Source organism: Myotis myotis, unplaced genomic scaffold (assembly GCF_014108235.1).
Source record: "Myotis myotis isolate mMyoMyo1 unplaced genomic scaffold, mMyoMyo1.p scaffold_m19_p_9, whole genome shotgun sequence".
Classification (NCBI taxonomy): Eukaryota; Metazoa; Chordata; class Mammalia; order Chiroptera; family Vespertilionidae; genus Myotis; species Myotis myotis.
The window spans coordinates 92,526,199-92,547,342 of record NW_023416401.1 but is presented as its reverse complement, the minus strand read 5'-3'; the positions used below and the strand labels follow the sequence as shown (position 1 = coordinate 92,547,342).

The window sequence follows — 21,144 nt, the reverse complement described above, 5'->3', positions numbered from 1 at the left end:
CAGGACGACACTCAACCAACTAGGCCAGGACAGATTTGAAGAGGTAGCAAATCTTTGTATTTGTCCTGCTCCCCTCACTCCACTACAGAAACCCCACGAATAGATGAAAAAGTACATGCACCAGCCCCATCAAGCCACCCACCACAGATGCCAACAGCACACAGGGTTCAGAAGCTGCTCAGGGCCTGGAGACTGGCCGGGAGCCCACAAGTCACCTCGTCGTAGTTGGTGTCATTCAGATCCTCATCGTCATCATCCGCAGCCTGGCTCTTCTTCATCTGGTCCCCGACGGTCCTCTTGCCCGGCGGCGCATGGCGGTCATCCACAGGATCGTTGGCATCCCGGGCAGGCCCGATGTCGGACCGGGTGGTGAAGCCAGTGGCACTGCAGAAGACCCCAAGACACCCCTCTACCTTGTTCCTGTGCTCTTCCCGCCACACTCGTCACTTTTCCTAACACCTCCAGACGCTGGTGGCAGAAAGCCTTCCACCCACCCTGAGGTTACTCAGACTTGCTTTTGCCACCACATCCTCCTTAGAAGAGAATCCCCAGGGCATGAGGCTGCCCTCCTTCCAGCCCCAAGCCTCATGCCCAACAATCTCCCATCCAACCGGGCCCCCAAACCCGACTGGCGACTACTCTGGGCTGTTTCAGCTGATGACAGCCATCCTGGCATGAAGGCAGACACCCCCTGGTATCAGCTTTGCCTCCCTCAGTCCTTCTCCATCCCATCTGTCCCCACGCTGCACTGAGTCCACCTCCCAACCCTTCCTTCCCAGACCATGACTCCCAACAGCTGGGAACCAAGTGAGCCCCCCAGCCCACCGCAGCTCTCCTTCCCCAGTGCCTCCAGGGGCCCCGCTGCCATCACCACAGGTTCTGCTCAGACTCCTTGCTATCTATTCCCTCACCTGCCTCATCTGTTTCCTTAATTGCCGACCACACAAAATGTCAATTTCTCCTATAACCCTGCCACATTTCTGCAGCCCTAAATCCAGCTGTCCTTCTAAACCTGGCTCAAATGCGACCACTCCATGAAGCGTCCCCTGGCCTCTGGACCCCAGAGTTCTAAATCTGTTACCCTTTATGAATTTATTTATGCATTTGCCCCAACTCTCCTAGCCAACTACAGGTCGTCTGAAGGCACTGTCAAATATGAGGCTTATACGTACCCCACAGATTCTAACACAATACCAAGGAGAGAAACCCAGTTTTCCTAACCAAATCAATCAGCAAACAGGACAACGACTGCTCATTTATTCAACAAGGTCCGGCAGTCGTCTGTGTGACGGGGACCCAGTCGCAAGACTCCCGGATGCCGCCCCTGCTCCTGGAGAGCTGAGTTTGAGCGAGCAGGACGAGGCCACGGAGGCACTGCGAGCCGCCACGGGCTCTCCCAGATCTCGGGGCAAGGCCCGAGCCGCGGGACACGGCGGGAGTGCACCTGACGGCGAGGGCACGCCGCCCCCGCCGCAGAGCCCTAACCACCGGCTCGGGCGGCCGCGTGGTGAAGCCCAGTCCCCCGCGCCTGGGCAGCACGTAGAACTCATCCTGGGGCCTGTCCTCTCCCCGAAGGACGATCCTCCCTACAAACACTGAGCCAAATGGCCTCGCATCTTCCAGACTCGGTGGCCGCAGATCCTCACTGATTGTTTCAGTCCGGTAGTTCGCACGGTCTCGCCCCGAACCCCTGCCCCTTCCCCCAGCGCCGGGACCCGGCCAGGCCCGCGCAGCCCGCCCCACGGCTCACCCTCGGCCCAGCCCCGGCACGTAGCCGAGCGGCGCGGGCATGCCCAGGAACGGCTTCTTCTTCTTGTTCATGGCGCCGCCGCCGATGAGGGCTGGGAAGAGAAGGGACGGAAACCTCAGCCGCAGGCGAAGGACCGCAGGCGTCCGAAGCTGCGCCGCAGGAAGAAGTTGCGGGCTCCGCGTCACCCGCGCCCCGGAAACAGAGCGCGCGGTACGCAAGAAGCCCCGCCCACCTCGGGGTTCCCGGGGCGGAAGTCCGGAAACGCACTTCCGGTCGCGGCTAGGGGACGGAGGTGAGGCGGGCGCTTGAGCAGGAGCGCCTCAAGTGGCGCGGCGGGCCGACCGCCCAGCCGAGACGACAACACCCTGGACCATCGCTTCGGGACCTGGAAACCAAGCGGCACCCCAGCTTCCTGCGTGTTCCCCACGCTTCCCCGGGAGACCTGCCCGCACCGGCCCGGCCGCTCACCCTGCTTGCTCTTCAGAGTCGCCGGCCCCGGCCGGCCCGAACACACCTGAGCTTCTGCGGGGGGCGGGGGGGCGGGGGCACCCCTGCCTGCGTGTGCTCCTGTGTCAGGGCTGCCCCAGCTCTCAGCGTTCCGATGCGGACACAGACCCCTCTTCGGCTCGCCGCCCATGGGGCCCCAGCCATTCCTGGGAGGGCAGGAGCCCAGCTCTGGGAGCTGATGGGGGAAGCAGATGAATGCAGCGCAGAGGTTGGGAGCTGGTCGGCATGTGGGAGGGTGAGTCCCAGGCACACCTCTGCTGCGGCGTGGCTGAGCTGGGGACAGGTAGGGCGTCACTGCTCAGCGTTAGGTGGACATGCACGACTGCACTCTGCACAGTCCACGGCACCTGGGCTCGCCTCGCACGGACCTGGGAGGGCACTCGGGCGCCGGGCACAGCAGGCAGAGCTCCAGCCGGAAGTCTGACCTTGTGCCCTGGCCAGTCGGCTCCGTGGATGGCAGGCTGAGGGTCCTGGTTCGATTCCTCGGTTGTAGGCTGCATTCTCCGGGACCAATCCAGGCGTCTCTCGCACATCCATCTCTCTCTTTCCCTCCCTTCCACTCTCTAAAAGTCCATGGAAAACACCCTCAGGGAGGATGAACAGAAGGAAAGAAAGCGGGCCTTCTCCCTGCTTTGGCGCAAGCACACGCCTCCTGCCTCTGCAGCCTCCTTGGGGTTCCTCCCTGCGCCGCCCGCCCGGCCCGGCCCTTTTAGGGCCAAGCCTTGGGCACTGAGTCAGACCCTTGCGGTCCTGGGGTTCACAGTGTGGTGGGGGGCAAGAGGGGGTCGAACGGACTTCTCCTGGGAAACAAGTGCCCACTCGAGGGAGAGGCCGATGGGAAACTCTGGAAAATGTGTCAATTAAGGGGTAAGTTAAAGGAGTCACCTGAGATAGGAGAATGGAGGGACGTGGTTGGTCTGGCCTTTGACCTGAGCTCAGGGGCAGAAGGTCCCGGGAGCAGGTACGACCCCTCCTGCCGGGCACACACAGGGGACGGAGGTGTGCGGACGCCCGGCCCCGAGCCGCCGGGCGCAGGCCCCCCTCGCCCTGGCCGACACCTACATTTGCATCGCAGACCGCGCGCCGCCGACACACCTCCGAGCTTCCGGAGCGCGCCCGGCGCCCGGGCTCAGCGGCAGGTGCCTCGCCGCGCAGACTCCCGGACGCGGGGACCCGTGCGGGCAGGGGCCGGGGCGGGGCGGTGGCGCACGTTCCCCGCCGGCCACACGGCCGCCCTGCGCCCGGCGAGGGGCGTGTGCGCGGGCCCCATGTTCACGGAGCTGAGCACCCAGCTGAGCCCCCCGCGAGGCCGCGCCGGGGCTGTGCGCGCGGGATTCGGAGAGCGCCGGGATGTGGACGGTGAGCGCGGCTGGACCGGGGACCTCGCGGGCTGGGGGCTTGGGGACCGAGGGGGCGGCGGCGGCGGCGGCGGCAGGCGGAGTCGGGGGGTGGGGGGGCTCGCCCTTGCTGAACGGGATTCCTAGTGTCTTTGTCCTGCGCTGGGGATGAGGGTGCGGCGGCCTCAGGCCTTTGGGGGAGGTGACCGCTCTCGGTTCCTGTCCCTAGGCTGGCATCACCGTGAGGTCCCCTTTTTCTTCTCTCGGGGGGCGGGTAAAACACACACACACCCCCCTCCCCAGCCCTTTGCATTGGGGCCAAGGCCACAGCCCGGCTCGGGCGCTCCCTCCCCGCCCCATCTTCTGTGGAATTAAGGCGTTGGGCTGGAAGGAGAGAAGGACAGACGTGTGGACGGAGACCCCACCTGGAGCGCGGTCCGGAAATGGGTGGGACCCGGCTGGCCTCGGACAGGTGCGGCGCCGGCGGACGCACGCGCCGGACTGGTTTGCCCCGGGCCGCGCGCTCTCGCCCAGGCCGGCCGCCCTGGCGCCTGGTCCCCAGAAGGTGCCGGCTTAGAATAAGTCCTTTCCCACGGCGCTCCTCGAGGCGGCGGCCACGCTGGCCACACAGGCTGACCCTAGACCTCAAGTTTAGAGTCCCCCAGGGCCATCTGAGAACAGAGGGGGCGAGGAGGAGGAGGAAGAGGGGCTAAGGCCGGTGAATGGAATGGGGTGGAAGGAGGAGGAGGAAGATGCGGTCTCCCCGCACCACACCCCCCCCTTACTGAGACCTGGGCACGCGGCCAAACCCTCCCCTCCATGGGGTGGAGGGAAGGTCTCTGGCGGGGAGGTCTCGGGAACCTGATCGTGCCTGCTGAGTCAGAGTCGGGATGCTGTAAAGAAGGGCAAGCCTGGGCCCAGCTTTCTGCCGCGCCCCAGGGCCTGTTGACTTGTGGACATTACCCAGAGCCTTCCTCCCTCCCTCTCTCCCTCCCTCCCTCCATTCATTCATTCATTCATTCACAATGTTTCTGGGCATCTCCTGTGTGCCAGGGCCTGTGCAAGTCCTTGGGAGGGGCCTGTCCAGGTGTCTGCCCTCCCCCATCTCATGTCAGCAGCAAGCCCAGAAATTATGGTAAAACTAAGAGTTGACAGGTGTAATAAATTTATTGTGGGAAAGACATCTCCAAGGGTCCTGAGCAAAGTTGCACCTGCACCCTGTACTGAGCAGCCCATGCCAGCTAGGCAGCTGCCATGCACAGAAACCATCCTGGGCCAGGGCCATGGGAGGTGGGAGCAGGAATCCTGGGTGTTGGCTGCCCGAGTTCAGGCTTCTTGCCAATGAGCCACTCCTAGTGAGCACCGCTGGGCAGGGCAAAGCTTCAACTCCAGGTGCAGAGCTGGGGTTCAGCCCATGAGGATGGGCAGGCAGGCCACCCGAGGGCCCCCCACCGCACAGCGTGTCGCAGGCAGGCCCTATGTGTGTGCCCTGGCTTGGTGTGGCTGGTGCCGAGGCAAGGGTGAGGTCAGGCTGTCCCAGGGCAGCCCTACTGGCTGTCAGTCTTGGGCTCCTTGGTGGGCATATCTTCTCTCTAATCTCAGCAGAATTGGTCCTGCTCCCCAGAGCAAGGGGGTTGGACTTGTTTGTCCTTCATCTTTGAGCGAGGTGGGGTTCTCAGGACAGCTCACGGTGCTCCCTCCTGCCGTTAGGAGCTTGGGGACCCCTAGTTGGGAAAGTGGCCACTTCCTCAGTGGAGGGGAGTTGGGCTGAGCAAGGACAGGAGCCACTGGCTTTGCCCCTGACCACTCTGACCAATGCCCTGCTCCACAGCCACTGCCCACTTCAGCTTCTGCCGGACCCTCCTGGAGCACACAATGTCAGCTGAGAGCATCCCCTGCCACTTGCCTAGGACTCCAGGCACCAGCCTCACCTGGCATGACTCACGAAGCCAGAGGGCAGCTGGTGGCCGGCCAGTCAAGCTCCTGCAGCAGCCTGGCACAGAGGCCCCCCAGGTACCCAGCTATCATTCCCATTCAGCCCCGGCCCTCCCCACCACTGCACTGCATCTGCTGCCCTCTCCCCCACAGGGCCGGCTGTACTCTGACCACTGTGGCCTGTACCACACGAGCCCCTCACTGGGTGGCCTGACGAGGCCTGTGGTCCTGTGGAGTCAGCAGGATGTCTGCAAGTGGCTCAAGAAGCACTGTCCCCACAACTACCTCGTCTACGTGGAGGCCTTCTCCCAGCACGCCATCACCGGTGAGGGACTGTATCCCAAGAGAGCCTGTTTTCTCTTGCTACCCTTTCCTTTCTGTCTTCTCCTGACTCCGCCTCTCCTTCAGGCCTGTGTGTCTGCAGAATCTCTCATTGTCTCTCCCAGTCTCTTCATCTGGCTTTTCTCTGCAAAGTCTCTATCCATCCTTGTCTCTCCCTCTCTTTCCCTGTCTCTCTGAATTGACCTGTCTCTGTCCCCCGCCACCTTTCTCTCTCTCTCTCTCTCTCAACCCCCTTCTCTTTCTCTCTGTTTCTCCTTCTCCCTGTCTTTGAGTCTGTGCCTCCCCTCCCCACTTCTCTTTCTCTGCCTTTGCTCCTGATCTCCACAGGACATTGACCTGGGCTCGATCCCTTTCCCCATCCCTCCAGGCCGGGCACTGCTTCGGTTGAATGCGGAGAAGCTGCAGCGGATGGGACTGGCACAGGAGGCCCAAAGGCAGGAGGTGCTGCAGCAGGTGCTGCGCCTACAGGTGCGCGAGGAGGGGCGGAGCCTGCAGCTGCTCAGCCAAGGTCAGTGGGAGGAGCCAAGAATGCCCGAGAGGCTTAGAGAGGTCTGGGGGATTGGGTTGCAAGTCCCCCACTCTTGCGTGCAGGGAGGGTGGGTGGACCTCAGGAGCGTGGCCATGGGAGCCCAGTAAGGGCTCTCCTACACCCACGGTGGTGTGGACAACGCCAGCGGCCCCCATTCCTCCTTACCCATCCACCCATAGCTTCCTTCGGACACATGTCCTAGTTGCTGCCCGAGGCTTGAACCCCAGACCCCAGCACTGTGACCAGAGCCCATGGCAAAGATGAGGCACAGCCCTTCTCGGACCTCCAGGAGTCCCCAAGGGCCAAGCCTGGCCCAAAGGAAGGTGGGACCAGGATTGTCACCTCAGCCACCTCTGGTTGTGCACTGTGGGCTATGTCTGGGATTGGGCAGGTGGGGGCTTCCTGAGTATATGCTCACCTCCCAGGACCTGGACCCAAGCCCAAGCCCTGGTGCTGCTGGCAGCATTTGGGGCAACCACCTGGAGCCAGAGCGGGGTTTGGATGTTTCCCCAGACTCCCAGGGAGTGTTTATTTATATTCCTTCACTCACATCCTCTGGGCATCCTGTCCTCTCCCAGGACAAGAGAGCTGTCTGCCACTCGTCCAGTTCCACACCCTCCCAGCACCTGGAGGACTACCCACAGAGGCGGGATACACTGCCAGGCTCTGTGTACTATGTGCCCACTCCCTGCCCTTGCCCAGGCCCAGCAGGCCCACCCTGCTGTCCAGGTTATGGTCATCAGTGGCCACCGGCCAGGCACCCTGCCCAGCACCTTCACTCATTATTTATGAGACCCTCACACGCCTGCATCTACTCATGGGAACTGAGGAGAGGGAGGTTCAGGATTGCCCAGGAGCCAGGAGGCACAGACTCAGGGCACGATAGGGACCCACACCAGAACGGGCAGGTGGCATGAGAGGGAGGGACCCACACCAGCACGGGCGGCCCGATCCTGGCCTTAGATTTGGGAAAGCTTCCCTCCTCTCAGGCTCATGGCGCCACCCTGAAGGCACAGTGATGGGCGGGCATTCCCACTGTCCCTTTCCAGGGAAAACCTGGATTCTCATAAGAGACATCCCATGCTGCCCACTGGAGACCCAGCCGGTGGTGACAAGCACTCCCAGAGGGCCGCGGTGGGCGGGGCTGCCGGCAGAGGGTCAGCCAGGCAGTCCTGAGCCTCCTGCCTCCTGGTCCCTGCTCGCCGCTCCTCTGGGGGACTCAGACCCTCCGGCAGACGAGGCTGAGCCCCCAGCCTGCTCTGTGCCCTGAGCTGGTTTCAGGTCCCACGTGGAATCTGGATAACTGGCCTGGTGCCCAGCCCCCCATGGAAAGTCCCCTGTCCTGTCTGGCTGCTCTGAGTGTCCCCCACTTTGTGTCATTGCAATGTCGCCCTTTCCAGAGGGCCCTCCCATCTCTGCCCCCTTCTCCCTCCTTTGTCTTGCCCTCCAAGCTCGTCTTGTCTTTCTTGTTTTGCGTTCACTTTTTTATATTCTGATAAAAAGACCAGAAATAAACCTGGTTCTCAAGTGCCCCAGTGTGGTGTCCAGTCAGCTGCCTTGTGGGGTGGGGCAGCCCTGAGCCAGAGCAGGGGTTTCCCCGGCCCAGCTGCCTCCTGCCATGGCCACCAGGTGGCAGTGGTGTGGCAACCTGGCAGGCACCTGTTTATCCCAGGAACGAGGGGGTGGAGCAAGAGCAGAGGCTGGGCTTCCACCCAGTACTGCACCTGGACACACCAGCACAGGTGAGCTAGGCTCCTGGGGCTGCTGTACAAATGGCAGCTGGGAGACTTCACGCCACAGAAACCGATTCCCTCCCAGTTCTGCAGGCCATGGTCTGAGACCCGCAGGGCTGGGGGGCCCCTTCCCAGCTCTGGTGGCTGCTGAGATTGCTGGGCTCAGAGACACGCCACTGTGTCCAGGACTACACGGTCACTTCGCTTTCTGTCGGTCTCACGTCTCCCTCTGACAAGGACACTTGTCACTGGATTTAGGGCCCACCTGGATAACCCAGATGACCTCATCTCAAGACCCTTAACTTAATCACATCTACAAAGACCTTTTTTCCAAATAAGGTCCCATTCATAGGTTCCAGAGATTTTTTTTTTAATATTATATTGATTTTTTACAGAGAGGAAGGGAGAGGGATAGAGAGTTAGAAACATCGATGAAAGAGAAACATTGATCAGCTGCCTCCTGCACACCCCCTACTGGGGATGTGCCCGCAACCAAGGTACATGCCCTTGACCGGAATCGAACCTGGGACCTTTCAGTCCGCAGGCTGACGCTCTATCCACTGAGCCAAACCGGTCAGGGCTCCAGAGATTTTTTTTTAAAAAAAGATGTTTTTATTGATTTTAGAGAAAAGGAGAGGGATAGAAATATCGACGAGAGACATTGATCAGCTGGCTACTGCACACCCCACACTGGGGATTGAGCCACTACCAGGCATGTGCCCTGACTGGGAACTGAACCATGACCTCCTGGTTCATAGGTCGACACAACCACTGAGCCACACCAGCTGGGTGGTTCCAGGGATTTGATGTGGCTATCTTTTGGGGACTCCCATATAGTTTGCCACAGGGCAGTGCCCTGACATAAGAAACATGGGTCATAGCACATGCCCTGACATAGGTATGCAGGCAGCAGCCAGATATCAATAGTAACTCAGAGGCATAAACCAAACCCTGCAGTCCGAACACACAGACACAAACACAGAGACACAATGACACCAACATCCAGACCCATAGCAACACACTCCAACACAGCATCTCAGACACACAATGACCCCAACCTACAGAAACCAGACATGCTGCAGCCTGAGCATACATCTGCCAGGTCCAGACATACTCCACCCCCCCGTGTCCAGCCCCCTGGAAACTAACAAACAGGTATCTTCTGGCCTAGTACAAGATACAGATACACCCTGACACTGATGTCCAAAGAGGATGCTGCCCAACATACATGGTCACTCAGACACACACCGAGTGACACTGACACATCACATACAAGGACATGCAGACTTACACAGGGAAAGCTGACAGCCTTGGATATACCTCAAGGCATGCATGCTGACCTCTCCCAAAATCTTGTGTGTCCCGTCCCCAGGGTGGGCAAGGCCACTGAGGGGAGGACATTCTGTCTTCCTGTGGTCACACAGGCCTCGCTCTGATTTCCAAGGGAAGGACTGACAGACTGACCCTTCCACAGAGTGCCCCGACCTGGGCTCGGCCTCATGGTGAGGCCTTGGCCTTGAGGAAGCAGATCCCCAGGGTCCCTGTGAGAAGTGGACCTCAAATGTGCCATCTTTTGTGCCATGCCCCCCAGCAGTGCAAGCCGAGCCTGCTCCAGGGTGGACAGGGGTGGGGGTCGGGTGTGAGGGTGGGGTGGGAAGGGCCTCAGGGAAGGAGGTGCACCTTGTAACTTCTTTTCACTAGCACTCCTTCCCCTCTTTCATTCATTCCCGCGTCCTGGTGCTGGTGGGGTTGCTGTCCATCACCCCCACACCTGATACCAGCTTCCCTGCAGGGGGCCAAGTTCTGGGGCACAGAGGAGCCGGGCAGTGGCCACTGTCCAGGCACGCCCCGTCCCAAAGCAGACAGGCTCATCTAGTCCATGGTCAGCAGCCCCAGTGAAGCACGGCCTCACATGCCAGGAGCCAGGTCCCGAGGGTGGCCACAGGCAGAGGTGCCCCAGGCTGGATGGAAGAGGCCGGACTCTGCTCTGCAGGCCACGGCCGCCACGGCCAGCTCAGCTCCCAGGACCCAGCGGCCGCACCTTCTCAGGGCCGGTGGCTTCCATCCGAGCGCACTGGGCTTGGGCGGTCCCCGGCGCCCTCGGGTGCCTCGGTTTACCCCACTGTCTGAAAAAGCGTCTTCCGCCCTATGGGCAGCCTAACTGGCCACTTGGCACTGGAGGCCCGGCGGACGGACGCGACACCCCCTCCAGCCCCGCGAGCCGTCCGCCCCCTCCCTCCGCCGCGTCCCGCGCGCAGGATACCGCGAGAGTCCCGCCCCCCAGCTGTCAAAGGTGGGAGGGGCGGGAGCGCGCATGTGCGCAGCCCGCGCCGCCCGCGCCGCCGGCCCCGCGCCCGCGCCCGCGCCCTGTCCGCCCGCTCGCCCGGCCCCGGCCCCCGCCCCGCCTCCGTCCCGCTGGGCGCCGCAGGTAAGCGCCCGGCCGCGCCCGGTCCAGACCCCGCGCAGCCCTCGCGCTGGCCGCGCCCCCGACCCTGACCCCGCGCGCAGGTCGGGGGGCCGCGCCCGAGCCCCCGCCCGCCGCCCCGAGCCGCGCCCGCCGCCCCCACCGCCCCGCGCCGCGCCCCGCGCCCCGCGCCCCGCGCCGGCGCCGCGGCCCTGCCTCCTCCTCCTCCTCCAGAAAAAGTCGCCATTTTGGTTCACTGCCTTCCCCCTCCCCAGGCGCCCGCGATCGGCCCTTCCGGGGCCAGGCCGGGCCCTCCCCGCGCAGGTGACAGGTGTGCCGCGAGGCCAGCCCCCAGGTGTGCATCCCCTGGCCAGCCTCTTAGGCGCGCGGGGGCCGGAGCTGGGGTCCAGGGCCGAGAGGCCTTGCCGTTGCCTGGCTGGCTGCCTGTGGTCAGCGCGTGGTGCCCCCACAGCCCAGCGAAGGTCCCACCTTTCCGTCCCTGCTGGGCCCTCCCGGAGGGTGGAAGCCCTTTCTCCTGTTGTGAGAGTTGCAGGCCTGGATGGAAGGAGGGTCTCTGCCTCCTACGCCAGCCCTGGCCCCAGGCCCCCCCAACTTTGAATTTTCCTCTCAAGCTGGATAAAGACTGGAAGGGGGGTCCCAGCAGGCACCTGCACCAAAGGCCACTTGAGGTCATCATGGGGCTTGGGTGGCTGATGGTGGCAGGTCTCCTGTGGAAGTGGCAGTGTGAAGCCTTTCAGAGCAGTTTGTTCAGACCTTTCTAGACCTATACCTCTCCAGGCCCAGGATCTGGGCACCTCCTGGGCAATGGGCAGTGACTGTACTGACCTCTGACCTCAACCTTACTGATAGCTTCTATAATTCCCTTCCCATCCTCTCTGGTCTCAGTTAGTTAGAAACTGCCAGGAGAGGGGTCACGTGTTCACATAGCCCCCTACCCACCCTCTTCTGCAGCCTTGGGTGTCCCTATTAGAGGACCCAGTAGGACTGAGCTCAGAGTCCCTCCAGTTCTCATGCCCATGCAGGTCCAGCTCACGTGGCGAGGTGTTCCCTGTGGCTGGTGGCCAGTAGTCTCTGGAGTGGTGCTGGTGGCCCTGTAGATGGGGACAGAGAGGTTCCAGAGGGTGGAGGTGAGGACAGCCAGGTGGAGGATGGCCGAGGAGCCCAGCCTGCATGTGGCCTCCCTCGGGGTGGAGGGGCCCCATCAGGAACAAACAGAGAGAGGGTCACATAGGAAGGATCCACTAGGACAGGGACCTCCTTCCTTGGTCCTGCCTCTGGAAAGGGACGCACGCAGTTGGGGAGGGATTAGGGGCCCTCAGTGCCCGCATTGGCCATCTTCCATCTGTGTCCTGGGAGAAAGATCCAGGGGCACCTGCCTGGGTAGGGTGGCTTTGCCTTGGGTCTGGGTGGGGCTGTGAAGGAAGGTGTCCCAGGGTGCCGGGCCAACACAGCCTGTGTGCCAACAGCCATGTGGTGTCATAATTGGCCCCAGGAGCAATGCTGTTAATCTCCTGCCTGAGCACTCTACCTCTCCTGGGGCCACCCAGCCCCGTGCTGGGCGTGAGATGCATGGCTCTCGGCAGCTCTGCACTGTGTCTAGGACGCATGGAGCCCATTGGACCTGATGAGTGTCCCAGGACGGGGTTAGATCCTCCACGCTGATAGGGTCTCCTGGGAGAGCTCAGCTGGGCAGTCACTCCCCTAAACTAGAAGCCTCCCATCACCTGCTTTCCCTGTGACCAAGAGCACAGGCAGGCTGGCTCCCTTTTCTGCAGCCAATGAGAGGTCTGCCTGGGGGGCGGGGTGCAAGGACAGCCATTTCAAGTCCCAAGAGCCGGCCTGATGGACCTCACAGGTCTGTCCACTTGCTCTGCAGCAATGACTGATCCTTTCTGTGTTGGAGGCGGCCGCCGACTCCTGGGGTCCAGCAAGAGTGGGCCTGGGAAGGATGGCGGCCAGAGTGAGGTCCGGCTTCCTGTGCGGCGCGACCCAAAGCTGGGTAAGAGGGGCCAGGCTGAGGTCAGCTCCAAGCTGTTGGGAGCAGCAGTGCTGAGTGGGCCACCTCCCGAATGTCCAGCTCCTGGGTGCCAGGTAGCTGCCTGGGCTCCTGAGAGCCTTCCCAGGGTGGGGGCAGCCAGGGGCCCTGGATTCTTGTCCTAGGCTGACTACAGCCTTCCATCCCCAACCCCATGCCTCATCGGGGGGGAATGAGGCTCACTCCAGGCCTCACCAGGCTCCTGGATAGCAGGAAAGACTACAGGGAGCACAGCTCCAAGCCTTGATGTGCCGTGTGCTGCAGGGTTGCCGGTGGCCCGGGGTGGGCAGACAATGCCTAGCCAGGCCCCACTCTGCTTTGACCCGGGAAGTCCAGCCAGCGACAGGACAGAAGGGAAGAAAAAGGGGCGTCCGAAAGCTGAGAACCAGGCCCTCCGAGACATTCCCGTGAGCTCCCTGAGGGCTGGGTGGGGCTCATGCTGGGGTCTGCCTGTAAGGCCATTGCCCTGCCTTTGCTTGCCATCCACATGTCCAGCACCAAGCCCTCAGCCCACATCAGTGGGCCACTCTGTGCCTAGGGATTCGTGGCGTGGCCTGGGGCCCAGTGGACCATGTTCATGGGCCCTCAAGAGCACCCTCACTGCTCAGGGTGGCCTGGATCTTGCTGCGGTCCCAAGGTCAAGGGCTCCTACAGTCTGTCTGCCCTGCAGGCCTGGGCAGGGTGCTGAGTCTGGGGCTCGGGTCAGCAAAGGCCGGGTGGCTGAGGGTCAGCAGCCTGGCCTTTCCCATGCCAGCTCTCTCTGATGACCCAGTGGAAAGACGAATTCAAGGTGCACTCACGGGTGAAGTGTCCCAGCTCAGGGTGCTGGCTGGAGTTCCCCAGCATCTACGGGCTCAAGTACCATTACCAGCGGTGCCAAGGGGTAAGGGGCTGTGGGCTGGGGAAGAAGAGGCCTGAACCCACCCTGCCCAGCTGCTGGCTTGGGTGAGTCTGCACAGAGGCCTGGGCAGCCCATGCCACGCCTGCCCTCTCTACCCAGGGTGCCATCTCAGAAAGGCTGACCTTTCCCTGCCCCTTCTGTGAGGCCGCCTTCACCTCCAAGACCCAGCTGGAGAAGCACCGGATTTGGAACCACATGGATCGACCCCTGTCTGCCCCCAAGCCTGGGCCAGTCAGCCGGCCAGTCACCATTAGTCGGCCCGTTGGGGTCAGCAAGCCCATTGGAGTGAGCAAACCTGTCACTATTGGCAAGCCTGTGGGTGTCAGCAAACCCATCGGTATCAGCAAGCCAGTGACGGTCAGCAGGCCTATGCCGGTCACCAAGCCAGTGACAATCAGCAGGCCTGTGCCGGTCACCAAGCCAGTGACGGTCAGCAGGCCTGTGCCGGTCACCAAGCCAGTGACGGTCAGCAGGCCTGTGCCGGTCACCAAGCCAGTGACAATCGGCAGGCCTGTGCCGGTCACCAAGCCAGTGACGGTCAGCAGGTCCGTGCCGATCACCAAGGCTGTGCCGGTCACTAGACCTGTGCCCGTCACCAAGCCCATACCAGTCACCAAGCCCATACCAGTCACCAAGTCTGTGCCCGTCACCAAGGCAGTGACCACAAACAAGCCGGTGCCGATGACAAAACTTGTGACAGTTACGAAACCTGTGCCAGTCACCAAGGCCGTGCCAGTCAGCAGGCCCGTGGTGGTCAGTAAGCTGGTGACCGTCAGCAGGCCCGTGGCCCTCGGCAGACACACACCGTCCTGCAAGATGGTGCTGCTGGCCAAGTCTGAGAACAAAACTCCCCGGGCCACGGGGAGGGCCGGTGGGAAAAAAAGGTATGGGGGTGCCTTCCAGGTCGGGGGGGGGTGCTCGCCGGCTGCAGCCTGGGGTGCTGGCCCGCAGCGAGCCCCTGATCCCCTGCCTCCTGCTCCGTACCTCCTTCCCTACAGGGCTGCGGACAGCCGGGACGCCTGCCCCCTCCCACCCAAGCAGGCGCGGTCAGAGAGCGGGGAGTGTGGCCCACCCACCACGGGCCAGGGCTCCGCCCTCCAGCCCAGCACAGACCCCAGCAGTGGCCCCCTTTCTCTAGGCAGCAGGCCCTTGGGGGGCAAGGAGGTGCCAAGGGCCACAGGCCCTGTGTCCCTGCCTGAAGAGGGAGCTGAGCGCATGAAGCACAGTAAGACGGGGCGGGGGATGTGGCAACAGCCAGGACGGGCAGTGGTCAGCCTCCCGATGGTTATTTGACCAGATCTTGGCCCTCGTTTCTCTCCCCTGAGTCAGGAAGGAAACAGAAAACACCCAAGAAATTCACGGGGGAGCAGCCATCCATCTCAGGAACCTTCGGACTCAAAGGTGAGGCCCCAGTCAGCCGGGCACCGGTGGGACTGGGCTCATGCACAGGTGTGCTCAGGCCCTTGGCCCACACCTGCGCCACCCCACATGTGCACACAGGCCTGGCCAAGGCAGAAGACAAGTCCCGAGGCTACCGTGCCAAGAAGCAGGAGGGGCCTGGCCCCGAGGATGTCCGAAAGAAGGTGCCGGCCCCCGCCAACACTGTCAGCAAGGAGGTGCCGGCCCCCGTGGCCCACTCAACCCCAGGTGGGGGCTGCTGTGTGGGGTCTTGACTGTGAGGTGGTTACTGGACCACACAGACGGGGGCTGAGTGTGGACCCTGGGCTCTGTGCTTGGCGTTCAGGGCATCTGGGAGCCCGAGACAGCCCCTGAGGCCCTGGCTCTGCCCCACAGGTGGCCCTGAGGAACAGTGGCAGCGGGCCATTCATGAACGGGGGGAGGCTGTCTGCCCCACGTGCAGCGTGGTCACCCGAAAGACCCTCGTGGGGCTCAAGAAGCACATGGAGGTGTGTCAGAAGGTAAGGCTGCCCCCAGGGGCTTCTGGGGGGAGGTGCCCCAGAGCAGCTTCTCATGGGTCCCTTGTCTGCAGCTGCAGGATGCCCTCAAGTGCCAGCACTGCCGGAAGCAGTTCAAGTCCAAGGCCGGTCTCAACTACCACACCATGGCTGAGCACAGCACCAAGGTACACCACAGGGCCCAGCTGCCATCCAGCCTGACCATTGACACTGACCACAGGCCTCCCCTTCATCTCACCCACCCTGCCCAGCCCTGCCCACTGACCTTTCATTCCCACACTGCCTGCCCATGAACATCTGTGGCTCCAGTTTGGGGCAGGGGCCCTATGGGGATGAGGCACTGAGGCTGGGCCTGCCCCCCAGCCCTCTGACACGGAGGCCTCCGAGGGGAGTGAGCAGGAGGAGCGCGAACGACTGCGCAAGGTGCTGAAGCAGATGGGGAGGCTGCGTTGCCCCCAGGAGGTCAGTGGGACTACGGGGGGGGGGGACAGTGTGGGGCGAGGCACAGCCCTTTGCTGGCCTCTTACTGACCCGTGACCCCTAGGGCTGTGGGGCCGCCTTTTCCAGCCTCATGGGCTACCAGTACCACCAGCAACGCTGTGGGAAGCCGCCCTGCGAGGTAGACAGTCCCTCCTTCCCCTGCACCCACTGCGGCAAGACCTACCGCTCCAAGGCTGGTCATGACTATCACATGCGCTCGGAGCACACAGCCCCGGTGAGTGGCCAGTCCGCCTGTCCTTCAGGCAGCGAGTGCGCGTGTCCCGCCCCCCCCCCCCACTTGCTCATGTGCCCCTGCCCACAGCACATGTCTGGTTCACCGCACCTTCAGGCCATGTGGCTCCTGTTACTCACCTTGGCCTCCTCACCCTGCAGCCCCCTGAGGAGCCCCAGGACAAGCCCTCTGAGGCCGAGGACCTGTTGGGTATCGAGCGGACCCCCAGCGGCCGCATCCGCCGCACGTCGGCCCAGGTTGCCGTGTTCCACCTGCAGGAGATTGCAGAGGACGAACTGGCCCGAGATTGGACCAAGAGGCGGATGAAAGATGACCTGGTGCCTGAGACGGCTCGGGTGAGCCACTGGGCTCTGAGCAGGATGTGCCTCCACGTGGGGTCCCCTGTGATGGCCCTGCCCCCTGTGACCTGGGCCAGCGGCTGACCTCCAAGGTTCAGATCTCCCTATGGAGGGTACAGTTGAGGGCCTCTTTAGAGCAGTGGGAGTGTCGCTGTCAGCTCTGGCCCAGCTGCCGGGGCTCACCTCGGTGCCTGCCTGTTTTCACAGCTCAACTACACTCGGCCAGGCCTCCCCACACTCAACCCCCAGCTGCTGGAGACCTGGAAGAACGAAGTCAAGGAGAAAGGCCACGTCAACTGTCCCAATGACGTGAGCTGGGGCAGGCTGGTGGGTGGGTAACGGGGACTTAGGGACAGAGAGGCCAGGTATGGCCCTGGGTGGCAGCCTTCCAAGTGGCCAGCCTCCCTGTGGTCCCTGGGCCTCTGCAGGGCACTCAGACAGAACCCTGCTGGCAGAGAGGCCTCGACCTCAGCCCCAGAGGCCCAGCCCGCCCACAAGTCTCCATGGGGGAGGAGCTATGATTTGTGTGGGGGCGCGGCCGGGAGGTCCTCCCCATGACTGTCTCCTGCCCAGTGCTGTGAAGCCATCTACTCCAGTGTGTCCGGCCTCAAGGCCCACCTCGCCAGCTGCAGCAAGGTGAGTCCCAGGCTGTCCATCATGTGGACAGGTGCTCAGCAGTGCCCCCGGGACCCACACGTGGGACATACGCCCTTGCCTTTCGGGCTGCCTCTTCCAGGAGCCCAGGGACCAGCCGGTGCTCCGTGACCTTTGCCGTCCCCCAGCCACAGACATGAGTCAGTCCCAAGTTGTTCTGCCCATGGGCTCCTCCCGTGGGTACCAAGGGGCAGGCTGACCTGTCTAGATAAGCCAGGGCCACCTTCCCTGTAACTGCAGGTGGGGAAGTCCTGTCCAACACCTGGGGCTGAGCTGCCCGTGTCTTGCAGGGAGACCACCTGGTGGGAAAGTACCGCTGTCTGCTGTGTCCGAAGGAGTTCAGCTCTGAGAGTGGCGTCAAGTACCACATCCTCAAGGCCCACGCAGAGGTGGGTGGCACAGCCTGTGCCAGGGGCCGGGGCCTGTGCCTGGACGGACTGGGCGGCAGGGTGGGGGTGATGTTGAGTGAGAGGCCAACATGGAAAAACCTGGTGCTTTCCGTGCTTCTCTCCCAAGTGGCTTCGGCTCCCGAGGCTGGGAGGCTCAGCGCCCTCTGTCGGGCCTCTGGCTGTTTGTCTCTCCCCAGAACTGGTTCCGCACTTCGGCAGACTCGCCTCCCAAACACAGGAGCCAGGGATCACTGGTACCCAAGAAGGAGAAGAGTCTGGCAGGCGGGAAGAAGCGGGGCCGCAGGCCCAAGGAGCGGCTCCCTGAGGAGCCTGCACCCAAGATGGCCCCCCGCCAGGAGGACTGGCCCCCAGGAGGCAGAGACAAGGGGGCCCAGGACTCCACTGGCCGGAAGGTGGGAGTCAGCAATTCACCTGAGAAGTGAGCATGGTGGCTGGCAGGGCCTGCCCCCACGCTGGCCAAGCCCTCCTCTGTCCAGAGTGGGGTAGCTAGCTCTGGGATACCCTGCCCTCCAGTTCCCCACCCCCATCCCTGCCTACCCCTTTGTCCAGTGGGGCAGCCAGCCCTGCTCTGCTCCTTGAAGGTGGCCCTTCCCCTTGCAGGTTGCTGCAGGCACACCTGGGCTGGGGCTCCCTGAGAAGGGCCAGTGGCAGTCACAGAAGTGCAGTTGCCTGGAGGGACACTCACAGGCCGGGCAGAGCCTGGAGGGGTAGAGGGAGGGCCTACAGCCTGGGCCTCCGTGCCATGGGGGTGGTGCAGAGTGGCCAGATGCCTTTTGGCCCCGGCCATGAGTGCTGCGTGCCCCACCTGCTTCCTCAGGCCCAAGGCTCGGGGTCCCTGCTTCTGGGCTGATGAAGGTAACTCAGCAGCCTCGCCTCTCTACCCAACACTGGAACCCCAGCACCCCCAGCTACCTCCCTGGACAGACCCTGAGTCTGATCGCTGCCGTGCTGACCTGGTGGTCCGACCCCTTCACCCTTCCTGCCTCTGGTTCCTCAGCTTCTGTTCTCTACCTCTCCAGGCCCACCCTCCCTGCCGGTGTGACCCCTGCTGTGCTTGGGCCCGACCCACTGGCTTGTGTCCATCCTGGTGGGGAGAAAGTGGCCCCGCCACCGGGCTCTCTGCCACCCCCAGCGGTACTCCCTGCTTGGGGCAAGGGAGGGCCTCTGGTTTTCTGCTTGCAGGGCAGCAGGAGCTGGGGCCACGAGGAGCACGCTCTAGCTTGGCCGTCACTGTGGGCCTGGCTGGGATCGCCTGATCGGTTAGGGATAGCCCAGTCTGGGCCCTGGGGCCGTGGGCGTGTTGGGCAGGGAACTGAGCCCCGCTCTGCGCTCTGCGTGAGCACTGCAGGAAGCAGCCTGACTGCTGGTCTGGCCTGGCTGTGGCCAGGCTCCTGAGGGAACACCCCACCCTTTGTTTTTACCTGCCCCTTTGTTTCTGGTTGCCGTGGTCTTTTGATGTGAGAGCTGAAGGCCAGCGAGGGGCTCGCTGAGGTCACCGTAGGTTGATGGGAGCTCGGGGCTGCCTTGGCTCCCTTTGGGGCCTTGAGGACAGCTAGACCTGCAGGTTGGGCAGGGTTCAGGCTGGAGTCCAGGGCACCTGGAGGAGTGGGTCCACACCTCTGGCCTCCTCCCTGGGCCCCGCCTGCCAGCTGTGGCGTTGCCTGGGGAGGAGGACACTCGGAGTCACTGGGTTTGGATGGAGGCTGTTTTCCATAGGGGGTGGGGGTGGGCTGAGGGCTCGGCCTTGCCGATCCTGGACGATGTGAATTTTGATACTTTCCTGTGTGCTTGTTTCTCCTGGGTGTGTAGTGGATGCCAGTCTTGTGGCTGTGACAAGTAACAACCTTTTTTTATTCTGTTTTTTATACAAAACCTTACAACAATCTGACATTTTGGTGCTAAGGGTCTCCTGGTGCCAATGGTGGATCTGGGGACTGGGCTAGGGTCCCAGGGGTCCCTCCTCTGCTCAGGGAGGCAGTACTGACTGGGCACCCTTCTGCCTCAAGCTGCCATCCTCACCCAGCCCTGGAGAGGAGGGGCTCCAAGCTGGTCTGGGCTCTCCTCGCCCTGCAGTAGGGGGACAAATTCCCAGGGGCTGGGGGCCAGGTCACTGTGCTGCCGGTCTCTGGCTTCTTTGTCCAGAGCTCTGACCCTGGGCAGCCTGGCCTGGTGGTATAGGGAGTGGGTGTAGAGATGTGGATTCTTCCTACCCGCACACATGGCACATGGGAGTGACCCAGTGTCAGTCAAGGTGGGCACAGGGGCTGGGCTCTGGGTGTCACTGTGGTGGGGAGCCGGTGGAGGTGGGTCAGACAGCCACTGCAAGGGCAGCCTCAGGAGGGGAGGGGAAGCAGGCGCTGACAGGAGCCCCAGGTACACTTTCTCTGCCCTTGTCACCAATGGCTGGAGGAGGTTGGACCTCAGCACCTCTACTGGGGACAGCCGTCTGCCCCAGCCTCTCAGGTACTTGTCCCTTGGGGTGTGAGGGGCTGGTTTTTGCTGGGGGGTGTTTCCAGGTGACCCTCCAAAGTCCACAGATAGCCCCTGGAGTGGGACCCCCGCCCAGATGTGTGGGAAGAGGTGGGGTCTTGGATAACTTGATGTTTAGCACTTTAACCCCTTTTTTGTCTCTAAAGGGTGTGGGGGCTGCTGCCAAAGCGGCGGGTGGGTTGGACCCGGCTCCCTACACCCCAGTTCTGGTGGTTGAGTGCAGGGCAGAGCCCTGGGGGCTCAGCAGGATCTGCCCACCTCCACTCTGGCAGGAACACGGCCAGGTAACCTGGCCTTGGCTGACACCTTCAGTGAGAGGGTCCAGAGTGGCAGACTCCAGGGTGCAGTAGGCACGGACTATGCCCGAGACCCAGCCCAGGGCACAGTGCCGGGTCCCTTTCTGAACATCTACCTCTGGCCCTGCCCACCCCTTTGCCCTGAGAACAGGAAAGGGCTGACACTTCACACAAAAATAGGATGCACTTTATTTGCTTGTGCAAAGGCAGATGGATGAGGGTGTCTCCTGATGTGACTGGTGGCCCTCAGCTGTAGCCTGCCCCCCCCCCGCCCCCCTGTTCCTCTGGTTCAGAAGGGAATGGACGGGTGCACTGACCTGCGGGAGGCAGGGCTGTCCCCACGAGTCCTCGCTCTGCGGTCTCAGGAGGCTAGTCCTGGAACTGAGGTTCAAGGGGGCCGGCCAGTTCCTCCCGCCTGGCGGACACGCGTCCTTACTTTGGGTTTCTTGGTTTATTTTTTTTAATGCCAGTTCTCCGTACATAAGTGCATTTTGAAAGAGAGGTTCCAACTATCCCTTGTAACCATATATATACACATATATTCTATCTACAAAGTGTTTATTTGCAAGATGTTTTGACGGCGGCGAGCTCGGGCCCTGCTCACCTCGTGACCGTCTGTCCCGGTCCTCGTCCCCGCCCCCAGGCCCCGAGTGGCACGGGCGGGCCATCAACTGTATGTATTAAAAATGACTGTATCAAATAAATGTCTATTGATGGTTTTCCAGGGGCTGTGTGGGCTGAATTTGTGGCAACACGCGGGGTGGGGTCCTTTCCCGGCTGACGATGCCTAAGGGGGGGGGGGGCGAGGGGTGT

The 21,144-nt window shown here is 62.5% G+C and overlaps 2 protein-coding genes across 16 annotated transcripts in view; one reads left to right on the top strand and one right to left on the bottom strand.

Moving 5' to 3' along the window:
• PRPF6 (pre-mRNA processing factor 6) overlaps positions 1–1,971 on the bottom strand; it is a 47,667-nt gene extending 45,696 nt beyond the window's left edge. The window contains exons 1-2 of the mRNA XM_036323463.1: positions 1,751–1,971; positions 216–384 (exon numbers count right to left, since the gene is read on the bottom strand). Of these exons, the coding sequence (XP_036179356.1) occupies positions 216–384; positions 1,751–1,821 (240 nt within the window). The 5' untranslated portion in view covers positions 1,822–1,971. The remainder of the gene's footprint in view (positions 1–215; positions 385–1,750) is intronic.
• Positions 1,972–2,018: 47 nt separating this feature from the next.
• LOC118663633 (sterile alpha motif domain-containing protein 10) lies at positions 2,019–21,055 on the top strand. 15 transcript variants are annotated; one of them, XM_036323450.1, is made up of 22 exons: positions 2,023–3,124; positions 3,333–3,616; positions 5,426–5,607; positions 5,683–5,854; positions 6,239–6,379; positions 12,435–12,557; positions 12,858–13,000; positions 13,348–13,476; positions 13,594–14,378; positions 14,493–14,719; positions 14,824–14,895; positions 14,995–15,141; positions 15,289–15,413; positions 15,485–15,577; positions 15,774–15,872; positions 15,955–16,125; positions 16,284–16,478; positions 16,689–16,790; positions 17,055–17,117; positions 17,426–17,524; positions 17,722–17,963; positions 20,887–21,055. In XM_036323450.1, exons 2-22 carry the CDS (start codon positions 3,526–3,528, stop codon positions 21,032–21,034), a joined length of 3,549 nt encoding a protein of 1,182 aa, XP_036179343.1. In that variant the 5' UTR covers positions 2,023–3,124; positions 3,333–3,525; the 3' UTR covers positions 21,035–21,055. The 15 variants fall into 15 exon arrangements, 13 of the variants coding, with proteins under 13 accessions (XP_036179346.1, XP_036179343.1, XP_036179344.1 ...); XM_036323453.1 differs by lacking the exon at positions 3,333–3,616 and having other exon boundaries at positions 2,019–3,124; XM_036323451.1 differs by lacking the exon at positions 2,023–3,124 and having other exon boundaries at positions 3,135–3,616; positions 17,722–17,937.
• The last annotated feature ends 89 nt before the right edge of the window (positions 21,056–21,144 follow it).

Bases quoted from the DNA above. Each gene is read 5' to 3' on its own strand.
- LOC118663633 (XM_036323450.1), top strand. From the start codon at position 3,526: ATGTTCACGGAGCTGAGCACCCAGCTGAGCCCCCCGCGAGGCCGCGCC. The intron at 15,414-15,484 runs GTAAGGCTGCCC...CCTTGTCTGCAG, and splicing joins ACATGGAGGTGTGTCAGAAG to CTGCAGGATGCCCTCAAGTG. The intron at 16,126-16,283 runs GTGAGTGGCCAG...CTCACCCTGCAG, and splicing joins GCTCGGAGCACACAGCCCCG to CCCCCTGAGGAGCCCCAGGA.